This window comes from Callospermophilus lateralis, chromosome 13 (assembly GCF_048772815.1).
Source record: "Callospermophilus lateralis isolate mCalLat2 chromosome 13, mCalLat2.hap1, whole genome shotgun sequence".
In the NCBI taxonomy this organism is placed as follows: domain Eukaryota; kingdom Metazoa; phylum Chordata; class Mammalia; order Rodentia; family Sciuridae; genus Callospermophilus; species Callospermophilus lateralis.
In genome coordinates this window covers 70,376,732-70,391,095 of record NC_135317.1, presented here as the reverse complement: position 1 = coordinate 70,391,095, position 14,364 = coordinate 70,376,732, and the positions used below count along the sequence as shown (strand labels likewise).

Sequence of the window (14,364 nt, the reverse complement as noted above, 5' to 3'; positions counted from 1 at the left end):
ATAGTTTGATAGAGAATTGAAAGAAGTGAGAGAGTCAGGCAGATAGTTTCAGAGAGAAATGTGTTTCGGATAGAGGAAGCAGCAAGCCTGAAAGTCACAGGACTACTATGAGCTTGGAACATCCTGGAACAGCAAGGATGCTATTGTGATTGAAGCATAATAAGCAAGGATAAGAGTGAGAAAAACACCAGGGTCAGAGATGATATCAGAGAAGCAGCCAGGGACCAAATCACTGGGGATCTCCTAGAACAGGTGAAGTATAATGGGAGAAACTGGAGGGTTTTTAAGTAAGAGATAACAACCTGATTTTGCTTTAAAAGAATTCTCTGGATATGGTATAAAAAATAGGACTGAAAAGGAGACTAGTAAGGAAGCTATTTCAGTAGTCCTACTAAGAGGATATGATGAGGGCTGAGGATGTAGCTCAGTGGTAAAGTATTTGCTTAGCATATTCAAGGCCTTGGGTTCAATCCCCAGAGAGAGAGAGAAAGCCTATGATAAACAGAACAAAAGTATTAAGAGGTAGATTTGGTGAGTGGCAGCTGGATTTGGAATGTTTGTTTCAAGATAAAGGCTGCAGGATCTGCTGGCGATTTAAGGGTGTAGATATCAAACAATTTTACTTCTAATTCTGGTGACATGTTAAAAATGTGATTTAAACTATTTTTGCTTGTTAATGTTTTCAAATATGCATACATTATTTATATGATTAAGAAAAACAATACATTTTCCAAAAGATATACACTAATTAATCCTTTCCTTACTTTTGAGATTAGAAGGATATGACACAGAAGATTTTTATACTAATGCTATGTAACCAGAATGTTGGGAGTAAAATCACATACACCTTCAAATGATCCTTTAAGTAAGTCTGTATTCCCTCCTAGATAAAACAGGTTACCAGGTTTCTTTAGATGAAAATTAACTGTATCTAAAGAGAGATACTTCAGTATATTTTAAAGAAACAAATTTCAATTACTGTTTTTATGCTGTGCAAAATCAAAACAAATACATGTCAATCACTGTATTTGGAAACTACCCATATTTGGTGAACCATGATAATTGATCAAGCATTAAGTTCTAGGTCAGTTTTTAAAAGTCAAACTGTGAGTTTTGTGATTTTAATCAACTTCAGAACAGTTTCTAATGCTTGTACTTGTCCTTCTCAATTTATCCTGCTGATTTAGGAGATTTGGGAAATTGGGGGAGGGGAGAGAGAGGTGTGAAAAAAAGAGTTCAGAATTCAAGAAAGACAGGGTATTTCAAGCCATGAGCATAACTATTTCAATCAAATAAATCAAGGGTTTTGCTAGGTTCCCCCCAACCCCCTGGCAATAATTGTTCAAAAATGGCATTTTTGAGTACCAAAGGAAATTTCAAAAAGTCTGTTAGGAAGATTGCTAAGTTTTAAAATGTGAGAATAGACATTTAAAAATATGTATGACTCATATTTTTTGCAATGTCAGCTCCATTGCTGCATTTCCATATGTTTGTTTGTATTGATTTTATTTATCTGTGTTTTAAGGGAGACATCTAAGTGGAAATAAAACTAGGTTCAAAGGTACAATAAATACCTATCTCTTAAGTTCAGTGTAATTTTACTTATTGGATTTTATTTTGTAAACAAGGAGAAACCAATGAAGGTTATAACACTATGATTTAATAGTATAACTTTGACTATAATGCAAAGAAAAGACAATTAGCAATTAGAGACAGGGTTATTATAATAAAATTAGAAATGGGCATGTGTTATAGTAATCTAGGTCAGGAGAAAGCTTTATAAAGTCTAGATTCCTGGGTCCAGCCCTAGAGATTTAAAGACAGCAGGTTTAGAGCAAATTCTCAGAACTCTGAATGAAGAGTAAAATATGAATGACTGGTAGTTAAGTTTAAGTATCAAAGGAAGACATCTTGATGTTGTACCTTTAGAAGAACAGCAAGAACTTAATAAAAATCACAAGCTCATGCTTCATTTGTACCATAAATGAACACTGCCTTACCTGAATCAGGGTCATATTTTAGATCCAATGGAGGTACAACAGGTTGGTACTGTTTCTGCAAATAGCATAAATAAAACAGACAATTTAATCATGTAATGTCTCACATAATGTCTTTCAACTAATGTAAGAAAATATACTATGCAATCAATAATACCATTTTTTAAGGGGGAAAAATATATTTTAGATCCTGAAATCTGTAGGGAAGGGAGGAAAAAAGGTGAGGTCAGGAAGTCCAATTTATATCTTTTATAGTACTGCCACCTGCTGCATACACTAAGAAATAGCACCATAAAAACAGGTATAATCAGAAAAACCAATCAAGTAAATTAAAAACAGAGACTGAATGTTTTGTTTAAAGTACAGGGCAGTCTCCAAATTATGAATAACTGCATTTCAAAAGTTCATTTAGGAAAACTAAAAATTTGTATTTCCACAGAAATGCCATTCTAAATGATAGTTGAGCTACCATATCATCATACTAAAATCTATATATCTTATGTTAACACTTGAATTACTTTAGAACTATTGGTAATTCCACAGTTCAGGCAACAAGAAAGAGGAAAATATTTCTTCTTATTCCTGCCTAAAGCCAAAGGAGCAAAAAGAGTTTAAAAAATGGAATAAATTTTAAAGAAGAAAGAATTCTTTAGTATCTTCACTCCATCCATTTTACCTCACTTTTAAACAAGTACAGTGGGTACATCACCTAGGCAAGGAGGGAGACAGTAGAAAATACACACGCTTAGAATGTTTTTCTCAAGAAATTTTAAAGTGGTAATGGATTAGGTATTTGAAGAATAGCTGCTATGGAAGAAAAAGAGAAACAATCTTCTTATAATTTTTTTTTCATAGAATGATGACTAAAGTGTTTTAAAGTATTAAGCCCAGTCTTTAATGCCCTAGAACAATCCCTGAAAGGGAAAAGACTAGAAGACTTACATGCAAAAGTATGCTGATTTCAAATACTTAAGGCAAATAGTATAGAATAATCTAAAAGCAGCAAAAATTTCATATTCAATGGGCAATGCCACTTCCAATAAACCTTCCACAATCCCTAAGGTAACATTTAGATCTAATTTGCTTTGTGGACTTATTTTGTATTTATTCCAGTCCTAATAAATCTGAAAGATGAAGGTATAATACAGTTAATACTAACATTTACAGTAATTGGAAGAAGCAAGCCTATCATTCTGCCTATCTAAAGAAATCAGTCTGAAGGAGTTGACTTCCTGATCTTATGACCTAGATGGTTGAGTTTTAAAGCAAAAAAAAAAAAAATTATACATAATTCATAAAGCAAATTTGGAATTTCAGCGTTATAAATAAGTACTCAAATCATTTTCTCCACCAATTTAACTAAAGGGTTATTCCAAAATACACAACCATATACAAATAATATTCCAAATACAAATAAGAACTGGAAAACAGTTAAAAGATAAATTTCCTTTCCCTTCCTGGTCTCAGAATCATTAAGTCATCATCAGGCTTCCATCTCCAATTTCAATTTTAACATCACCTGTGTTCCACACCTCATATGACTTAGATCAGGAATAAGTCTTAAGAGACAAATAGTACTGATTAAGACAGGAAAGACAAAGAGAACAAAATATCATCTATCTCCATGTGGTTCACATACTTTATTTTTTATTGTGGTAAAATATACATAAAAATTAAATAAATCATCTTACCAGAGCTGCATGTTGTGCCTTTAAGGTTTTGATGACACATTCAAGGATCTTTCTGGGATACTGCTTACGTTTTGTTGCTATACCTACTATGACTTCATCAAACTGATCTTCAAGTACTTTGATGTCAGAATCTATTTCAGAAAAAAATAATAACTAAAAGAAGTTCTTAAAACTCACTATACATATTAGTATGGAAAATTCTTATAAGTAAATTAAATTTAGAAAACACAAATATCTAAAGAAAACATATATGGCAAGTTAATAGACACTCCTACTTTGGTGATTGATTAATTTATTCATTCAACAGTCCTTTTTTTTTTTTTTTTTTTTTTTTTAGTACCAGGGATTGAACTCAGGGGCACTTGACCACTGAGCCATATCCCCAGTTCTATTTTATATTTTATTTAGAGACAGGGTCTCACTGTGTTGCTTAGCGTCATGCTTTTGCTGAGGCTGGCTTTGAGGCGTGTGCCACTGCACCCAGCTGAACAATCCACTTTTGAGCACCAATAGGAAGTCAGGCCTAAACCAGAGAAATATAAATGTTAACCTAATATGATCCCAAGAAACAGATAACTGCAATTTGATAAATCAACAGAGGTATTAGCAAAATGTCATCAGGACACAGAAAATGAAACACTAACTATATCTGGAGTTTAAGACTTTTAAAAGGAAGTAATATTTGAGCCTGGCTCAGTGGTACAGTTTTGTTATTCCAGCAACTCAGGAGACTAAAGCAGGAGGATTGTTGAGTTCAAAGCCAGCCTTGGCAACTTAGCAAAAAAATATAGAGCTGGAGATATAGCTTGGTGGTAGAGCACTCCTGGGCTCATTACCTAATACAAAAAAGAAATAACATTTGAGCTCAAAATATAACTGTAAATCCACTGGATAAAAATGGTAGGGGAAGGCTGAAGATATAGCTCAGTTGGCAGAGTTTTTGCCCAGCATTCACAAGGCCCTAAATTCAATCCCCAGAACCAAAAAAAAAAAAAAGAAAAGAAAAAAAAAATAGGAGAAAAAATGATAAGGAAACGCATTTTTGGCAGAGGAAAACAGTATTTGTAATAGCACAGAGTCTTGAGAAACAGAAAAATTCTAAATGCCTGCGGAATGAACTAAAGGTAAAAAGGATGAAAAATATTTAAGAACTAGACTGTAGGGCTGGGGTACAGCTCAATGGTATAGCAAGTACTTAGCATGCAAGAGGCCCTGGATTCAATCCCCAGCACTAAAAAGAAACAAAAAAACAAACAAAACCTTAGACTATAAAGGACATTTAGTATCAGAGATATCCACAAGTTATTAATGTGATGATCCTCACATAAAAATTTTAAAAAATCTTAAAGAGTAATATGCCACATAAAAATAAATTAATAAAAATAAAGGTATTAAGAAAAAAACTTTTGCAGAACTCATAATCAGCTTGTCCTTATGAGTGCAAAAATTTTGATTCAGTATGTACATAGGGCCCAGAAATGACACTCTACATGAAATGAGCTCAGGTGCTGATCAACTTTATTCTGAAAATAATTTTGAAGAGTAAAAACACTAAGTAGTTATGAATCCTAAAAAACTAGGTCCTCAGCTTACTTGGTTTACATTAGATGTGTTCTGTTGTGTCAAAATCTGTTAAAAATGGATCTATTTGGGGCTGGGGTTGTGGCTCAGAGGTAGAATGTTCATCTAGCATGCGTGAGGCACTGGGTTCAATCCTCAGCATCCTATAAAAGTAAAATAAAGGTATGTGTCCCCCTATAACTAAAAAATAAATATTTTTAAAAAATGAATCTAGGGGCTGGGGTTGTAGCTCAGTTGGGAGAGTATTTGCCTGGCATGTGTGAGGCACTGGGTTCGATCCTCAGCTCCACATAAAAATAAAATAAATAAAATGTCTGTCTACAAAAAAAAATTTAAAAATGGATCTATTTATTTTATTAAGCAGAAACTTTGTAATAAAATTTGAAACAGCATCTATATTATTTGAAACATTCTGAGAAACTGCTGATATATGTCAGCATATACATCCACATCAGGTAAAGATTAATGAAGTACATCAGGTATGCTCTTTCATTCATGTAATGAATATTTGTTGAATCCAAATAAATTACTTCTTTAGAGAGTATTATGAGAGAGACATTTCTTACTTAGAATACTTATTTATAAATAAGCAGCTCTAAATTTTAACATATCCATTAAAAAAGTTAAATCACTAACTAGAAAAGAATAATATACACAACCAGTTTAAAAAAAAAAAAAAAAGTCTCCCAGCTAAACCTTGTAGGGAAGGAAAATGGTCTCTTAATGCCACCTAAGGATAAAAAAAGCTGCAAAATTGAAACATATAAACAAATTTGAACAGAGAATTATTCATTAATTTAACAAACACTTAACAGGGACCTATAAGGTGCCAAGTTGAAAAAATATGAGGAGAAAAACAAATACAGTTTCTGCTCTCAAGGAACTTATGTTCCAAACATTAAATCTAACTAATCCTCCTGTAACTAAGTCAACTCAGGGTAGTAACAGAGGAAGAAAAGAGGTTGGTTTCACTTGTATATTCATTCATTCATTCCTTTGTTCCTTCACTCATTTACATAAGGATCTCAAGTATCCTAGAAATCTTAGTCAACAAAACAGACAAAAAACTTCTGCCCCAGGGGCTGTGGTTATGGCTCAGTGGTACAGCGCTTACCTAGCACCTGTGAGGCAATGGGTTCAATCCTCACAATCACATTAAAATAAAGGTATTGTGCCCATCTACAACTGGAAAAAAAAATAAACTTATCTTGCTAAGGGTTGCTTTAGCTATTCTGGGTCTCTTATTTTTCCAAATAAATTTCATGACTGCTTTTTTTATTTCTATGAAGAACGTTATTGGGATTTTAATAGGCATTGCATTAAATCCATATAACGCTTTTGGTGGTATGGCCATTTTGACAATATTAATTCTGCATATCCAGGAGCATGGGAGATCTTTCCATCTTCTGAAGTTTTCTTCAATTTCTTTCTTTAGTATTCTGTAGCTTTCATTGTAGAGGTCTTTCACCTCTTTTGTTAGATTGATTCTCAGGCTTTTTTTTTTTTTTTTTTTTAAGGCTATTGTGAATGGAGTAGTTTTCTAATTTTTCTTTCTGTGGTTCATCGCTGATGTATAGAAATGCATTTAATTTGTGGGTGTTGTTTTTATATCCTGCTTCTTTGCTGAATTCATTTACTAGTTCTAGAAGTTTTCTGGTGGAATTTTTTGGATCTTCTAGGTATAGAATCATGTCATCAGTAAATAGTGATGAGTTTGAGTTCTTCTTTACCTATTTGTATCCCTTTAATTTCTTTCTTTTGTCTAATTGCTCTGGCTAGAGTTTCAAGGATCATGTTGAATAGAAGTGGTGAAAGTGGGCATCCTTGTCTTGTGCCAGTTTTTAGCAGGAATGCTTTCAATTTTTCTCCAATTATAATGATGTTGGCCTTGGGTTTAGCATATATAGCTTTTACAATGTTGAGGCATGTAAAAACTACTATCCCTAGTTTTTCTAGTGTTTTGAACATGAAGGTGTGCTGTATTTTGTCCTATGCTTTTTCTGCATCTATTGAGATGATCATATGATTCTTGTTTTTAAGTCTATTAATATGATGAATTACGTTTATAGATTTCTGTATGTGGAACCAACCCTGCATCCCTGGGATGAATCCCATTTGAATGTGGCGCACTATCTTTTTATGTTTTTGTATGTGATTTGCCAAAATTTTTTTGAGAATTTTTGCACCTATGTTTACCAGGGATATTGGTCTGAAGTTTTCTTTCCTTGATGTTTCTTTGTCTGGTTTTGGTCTCAGGGTTGTATCAACCCCATAGAATGAGTTTGGAAGGGTTCCCTCCTTTTCTATTTCATGGAATACTTCAAAAAGTATTGGTGTTAATTCTTGTTTGAAAGTCTTGAAGAACTCAGCTGAGAATCCATCTGGCTCTGGGCTTTTCTTGGTTGGTAGGCTTTTTTTTTTTTTAAAGAGAGAGAGAATTTTTTAATATTTATTTTTTTAGTTTTTGGCGGACACAACATCTTTGTATGTGGTGCTGAGGATCGAACCCGGGCCGCACACATGCCAGGTGAGCACACTACCGCTTAAGCCACATTCCCAGCCTGGTTGGTAGGCTTTTGATGGTGTTTTCTATTTCATTACTCGAAATTAATCTGTCTAAATCATGTATGACCTCCTCATTCAGTTTTGGTAAGTCATATGTCTCTAGAAATTTGTCAATGTCTTCAATATTTTTTATCTTATTAGAGTATAAATTTTCAAAATAGTTTCTAATTACCTTCTGTATTTCGGACATGTCCATTGTGATATTTCCTTCTTCATCTTTTAGTAATTTGAGTTATCGTTTTCTCTTCATTAGCATGGCCAAAGGTTTACCTATTTTATTTATTTTTTCAAAGAACCAACTTTTTGTCAAATTTTTTCAATTGTTTTTTTTGTTTTGATTTCATCTCTGATTTTAATTATTTCCTGTCTTCTACTGCTTTTGGTGTTGATTTGTTCTTCTTTTTCTAAGGTTTTGAGATGTAGTATTAGGTCATTTATTTGTTGACTTTTTACTCTTTTAATGAATGCACTCAATGCAATAAACTTTCCTCTTTGTACTGCCTTCTTAGTGCCCCGGATATTTTGATATATAGTATCAGTGTTCCCATTTACCTCTAGGAATTTTTTTTATTTCATCCTTGATTTCTTCTACTATCCATTAATCATTCAATTGTGTATTATTTAGTCTCCATTTGTTACAGTAGCTTCTATTTTTTTATTTTATCGTTGATTTCTAATTTTATTCCATTCACAATACCCAACTTTAAACTATACTGCAGAGTTATAGTAACAAAAACAGCATGGTATTGGCATCAATATATTCTATGCTATTGGTCTACATCTACTATGTAGACCAATAGTACAGAATAGAGGACACAGAGACAAACCCACATAAATACAGTTTTCTCATACTAGACAAAGGTGCCAAAAACATTCACTGAAGAAAAGATAGCCTATTCAACAAATGGTGCTGGCAAAATGGAAATCCATATGTAGCAAAATGAAATTAAACCTCTCTCTCTCACCCCGCACAAAAATCAACTCAAAGTGGATCAAAGACTTAGGCACTAGAACAGAGACCCTGCACCTACTAGAAGAAAAAATAAGCCCAAATCTTCACCACAACAGCCTAGGATCTGACTTCCTTAACAAGACTCCTAAAGCACAAGAAGTAAAATCAAGAATCAATAAATGGGATGGATTCAAATTCTCAGCAAAGGAAACAATAATGTGAGGAGAGAGCCTACAGATTGGGAGAAAATCTTTACCACATGCACCTCTGATAAAGCATAATCTCTAGGATATATAAAGAACTCAAAAAACTTAATACCAAAAAAACAAATAACCCAATCAATAAATGGGCTAAGGAACTGAAGAGACATTTCACAGAGAAGAAATACAATTGATCAACAAACATATCAAAAAGTATTCAACGTCTAGCAATAAGAGAAATGCAAATCAAAACTGCTCTTAAGATTTCATCTCACTCCAGTCAGAATGGCAATCATCAAGAATACAGGCAACAATAAATGTTGGTGAGGATGTGGTGAAAAAGGTGCACTTATACATTGCTGGTGAGACTGCAAATCGGTGTTACCACTATGGGAAACAGTATGGAGATTCCTCAGAAAATTGGGAATGGGGCCATCATTTGGCCCAGCTATCCCACTCCTTGGTTTATACTCAAAAGACTTAAAATCAGCATACTATAATGATGCAGCCACATCAATGTTTATAGCAGCTCAATTCATAATAGCTAGACTATGGAACAACCTAGGTGTCTCTCAAAAGATGAATAGATAAAGAAAATGTGGTATATGTATACTCAATGGAATATTCCAAAGCTTTAAAGAAGAGTGAAATTATGGCATTTACCAGTAAATGGTTGGAGAATATCATGCTAAGTGAAAAAAGCTAATCCCACAAAATCAAAGGCCGAATGTTTTCTCTAATATGCTAATTCACAATAAGTAGGGCAGGGCACTACAGAAGAATAGAGTTGCCTTAGATTAGGTAGAGGGAAGTGATGGGGGGGAGGGGAGGGGATGTGGGGATAGGAAAGATAGCAGAATGAAACAAACATTATTACTGTATGTATATATGTCACTACATAACCAATATGACTCTGCAACATGTACACTCAGAAAAATGAGAAATTATATCCCATTATGTATGAAATATCAAAGTGCATAAATGCATTCTACTGTCATATAAAACAAATAAAAAATTTTAAAAAAACACCTCTGCCCTTGTAAAGCTTACTTACTACTTCTACGTACTACATCAAAAACAAAACAAATCCTATTAATTCTATTTTCTGAATCTCTCTCTTTTCTGGGGGAAGGGTACTGGGAATTGAATTCATGGGTACTCTATCACTGAACTATATATATTCCCATTCCTTTTTTTAATTATTTTTTGATTTTGAGATAGGATGTTGTTAAATTGCTGATATCAGCCTTGAATTCACAATCCTCCTGCCTCAGACTCTGAGCCACTGGGATTATAAGGGTGTGACACTACACCTGGCTCTAAATATCTCTTGAACCTATCTTTTTCTATTGTCTTAGTGCGTCTTCACCATCTTTTGCTGCATTATTGCAATTAACTCCCTATGAGCTGACTGCCTTAAATTTCTCCATTCTCCAATCCATCCCTCAGACAGCCAGCAGTTAGTTTTCTAAAACAGAATCCTTTGCATGTAATTCTACTTTAAAAAACTCATTGAGGGCTGGGGATGTAGCTCAACAGTAGAGTGCTTTCCTGACACAGATGGGTTAGATCCCCAGCACTGCAAAACCAAACAGACAAAAACCTCACTGCTTCACATTGCCTGCAGGAAAAAGTACAAATTCCTTAGCATATCCTTCAAGGCTACTGGAAATTTAACCTCAACTTCTCTTTCTGGCCACATCTGCCATTTTTCCCAATTCACTTCTGATATTTTCCAAACACATCACTCCTGTGTGCTTTTGCACATGTTGTTTTGTTTCAGATATCCTTGCTACTTCCTATCTAGCACACTCATTTATTTATGCATCTTACTTAACAACTACCTACTGTTAGGTCTTCTCCCACTTTCCAAAGAGCACAGTGATTCCACACCCATTTCCTTCCATAGCTGCACCATTGTTTGGGGTATATATATTTATGATTGTTATGTCTTGTTGGTGTATAGTTCCATTGAGCAGTATGTAATGTCCATCTTTATCCCTTTTGATTAATTTTGGCTTGAAGTCTACTTTATTTGATATGCGTATGGAAACCCTTGCTTACTTCCGTAGTCCATGTGAGTGGTATGATTTTTCCCAACCTTTTGCCTTCAGTCTGTGTAATGCCTTTTCCTAACGGATGAGTCTCCTGTAGGCAGCATATTGTTGGATCCTTTTTCTTAATCCAATCTGCTAGCCTATGTCTTTTGATTGGTGAGTTTAAGCCATTAACATTTAGGGTTACTATTGAGACATGGTTTGTATTTCCAGCCATATTGGTTTATTTTTGTTATTTAACTTGTTTTTTCTCTTTGATTATTTTTTCCTTTAGTGTACTACCTCCCTTTGCTGGTTTTCATTGTTGTTTTTCATTTCCTCTTCATGAAATGTAGTTCTCGTTTTCTAGTTAGAAATTTTTTTAACTTTTGTTTATCGTGAAAGGTTTTTATTTCATCTTCAAATCTGAAGCTTAATTTTGCTGGATACAAGATTCTTGGTTGGCACCCATTATCTTTCAGAGCTTGAAATATATTGTTCCAGGATCTTCTAGCTTTCAGGGTCTGTTCAAACAGAGATCTAGGATGATAGCCACACCTACCAAAAAATGGCGAGAAAGGTTTTTCAAGATGGAGTCTGTCTGCTTCCAGCGCTGGGGTGTCTGGTAAAGTGGGAGAAGCTGGGATGGTCTTGTGCTATGGCTAGATTGCAGTCATATGACTGGAAAACAGAGGCTCTGATTTCTGCACAGGTGGGCACAGCTCTCCATTTCCTTCCATGAATGATTAGTTCCTAAATGTCAGGACCATGTCTGTTCCTCAGTTTTCCAGCATTTGGCATAAGACCTAGCATTTACCAGGTACCATGGAAGAAGGTGAAAGTATACTGTAACATTCTCAACTACCTCTCCTCACAAGCTTGCACCACCACATTCAGCAATTGTTTTTTTCATTTTAATGTATAAATAAAAAAGTGAATTTTGGTGACTTTGAAGAGATAAATATTATAATCCTAAGGACAGTAAAGTCTTCAGAGCGAAGTATTACCTCAATGTTGAGAAGAAAAATTATAACCACAGACAGTTTTGTGGTAGGGCTGTAGTCAGCTCAAGGGTATGAACATAAAGCTATGCTAGTGACTTCAACTCAATAATATGAACATAAAGCAGTGACTTCAAGTTATGCTAGTCAGATCTGAGTGACAGCACCATGAGGACATACTAGTCTCTCTTGTCAAGGTAGCAGTAGCCCTTCTCTGGACATTGCTGTCCTGGCAAGGGGAATTCTGCCTCTCTTCTCACACTGATAATTCCCTACTTTTTTTTTTTTTTCTTTCTACACTAACCATTCTATCTCTTAAAATTTTGATATCTTTAGATACTTGTTAGAGTGTGTGTATACATACATATGTATATAAATGATGATAGATTATATATATATATATATATATATAATCAACTCTGCTGTAGGCCAAGAAAATATTCTTTTTAAGGAATCTTCTACAAATATATGACCTCATCCTTTGCTTGGTACTAGTATACTACTTCTAAGGGTGCTTCAGTATCCACTCTAAGGATCACTTGCAAAAATAAAACTTGTTTTATAAGGAATGAATAGGAATCGTCTGAGCCTGTTTCTTTTACTTTTCTTTTTTTCCCAATATAAGTGAATTTATTTCATGTTAGAGTTGTCAAATCTGACAACAGAACCATTTGCATACATAGTATTCTGGTGTTTTGTCTACTACAGTATAACAAATCTCCTGTAAACAAGTGGCTTAAAAGAACTGCTGCTTATCTGCTCTCTGTTCATGGGTAGAGGGTGGTAGAAAGAGCTCATCTTTGTTCTATATAATATGGATTGGTGGCTTGATGGACCAAAGGACCCATGATGGTTTCAATCACAGGTCTGCTGCCTTAGCTGGGATGGCCGGAATGGCTGGGGGCTGGCAGAACTTCTCCTCTCCTTTTATAATCTCTCATCTGCCAGAGCAACTACCTTCAGCAAGGTTAGCTGCCCTCTAACAGAACATTTTGGTCTGAACTATAACCCTGTAAAATTCTTATGAAGTATTAACTCTCAGAAAACCTCAGAGATAGACACGTAAAATGAAGTAATATGGAAAGGTCGTAATCCAGTATGACTTGTGTAATAAGAAAAGCAGCACCACAGACATGCATGCACAGTGAAAAGGACACAGTGAGAAAGGACACAATGAGAAAGTGATCATCTGTGAGCCAAGGGCAGAAGTCTCAGGAGAAACCAGCCTGCTGACATGGGCCTGTTTCTTCATCTGGGGATAATACTACGGTATTTTCCAATAAACTTTAAAGATTAATCAGATGAAATCCTGTTTATAATACTAGAGAGCATATACGATGGATCAAGGTAACTACTGTGTTTCCTCCAGATTATGACTTCAATAGTCTTCTATATTATTTCCATTTTTTATTCTCATAATTCACATAAAGAATTAAAAACAAGTGATAATGAAAACTGGGATTTAAAAGAAACATTCAAAATAAAATTAGTGACCAAAAAACAAAGAAATTAATGACAGAAGAAAAAATTATGACACATACCCATAAAACAATTATCTGAAGCTTCCTGCCATGCTTGCCCATTAATGCTGACATTCTCTTGCACAGCTGATTCAAAGGTCTGCAATAAATTCACAGTAGTCAAGTCACTGAAAAATTTTTTAATGCCAAATCCAAATATTTTGTCAAAATAATTTCAGATTTGTGACCATGTACATAGAAAAGTTAGAGACTAGCCTATTAGTGCATTTATTCTTTGCAATGAAGTTAAATTCCATTTTAGTCACTGAGATGTACTGATAACAATTTTAGCTATGATAGCCATTATGGTACCTGTGAGAAAATTTGCTGCATAATTTTAGAATATTCTTGTAAACAAATAAATAAAAAACCTGTATATGAAAGTAAAAATAAAGGCTAACAATTTGGACTCAATTGAATCCCAGGTGTACTAGTGATACACATGCTGCAGAATGAATACGACTGTTAACAAGAGGGAAAATAAATATCCTTAAAATAAACTAAAATTAATTTCTACTTTATAAATAACAATATGGGGGGGGTGGCTGGGGATATAGCTCAGCTGATAGAGTGCTTGTCTCACATGCACAAGGCCCTCGGTTCAATCCCCAGCACCACAAAAAAAAAAAAAAAAAAAAGGTTTTTTTTTTAGGGATGCAAAGACCAGAAAGACCTGAGATTTGCTTTAACACAATACAAAATAAAGAACTAAAGGAATTTGGTAGTGCCATTAAAATTTATTGCATATTCCCTATTACCCAACAATTTCACTTATAGCAATATATCCAAATGGATTAGTTTCATTAAAAAAATTAAAGAGG

The 14,364-nt window shown here is 34.3% G+C and overlaps 1 protein-coding gene across 1 annotated transcript in view; it reads right to left on the bottom strand.

Moving 5' to 3' along the window:
- Positions 1 to 14,364, bottom strand: part of Nsl1 (NSL1 component of MIS12 kinetochore complex) — a 29,920-nt gene that overhangs the window by 12,958 nt on the left and 2,598 nt on the right. Inside the window, exons 2-4 of the mRNA XM_076831610.1 lie at positions 13,565 to 13,643; positions 3,689 to 3,819; positions 2,001 to 2,055 (exon numbers count right to left, since the gene is read on the bottom strand). Of these exons, the coding sequence (XP_076687725.1) occupies positions 2,001 to 2,055; positions 3,689 to 3,819; positions 13,565 to 13,643 (265 nt within the window). The remainder of the gene's footprint in view (positions 1 to 2,000; positions 2,056 to 3,688; positions 3,820 to 13,564; positions 13,644 to 14,364) is intronic.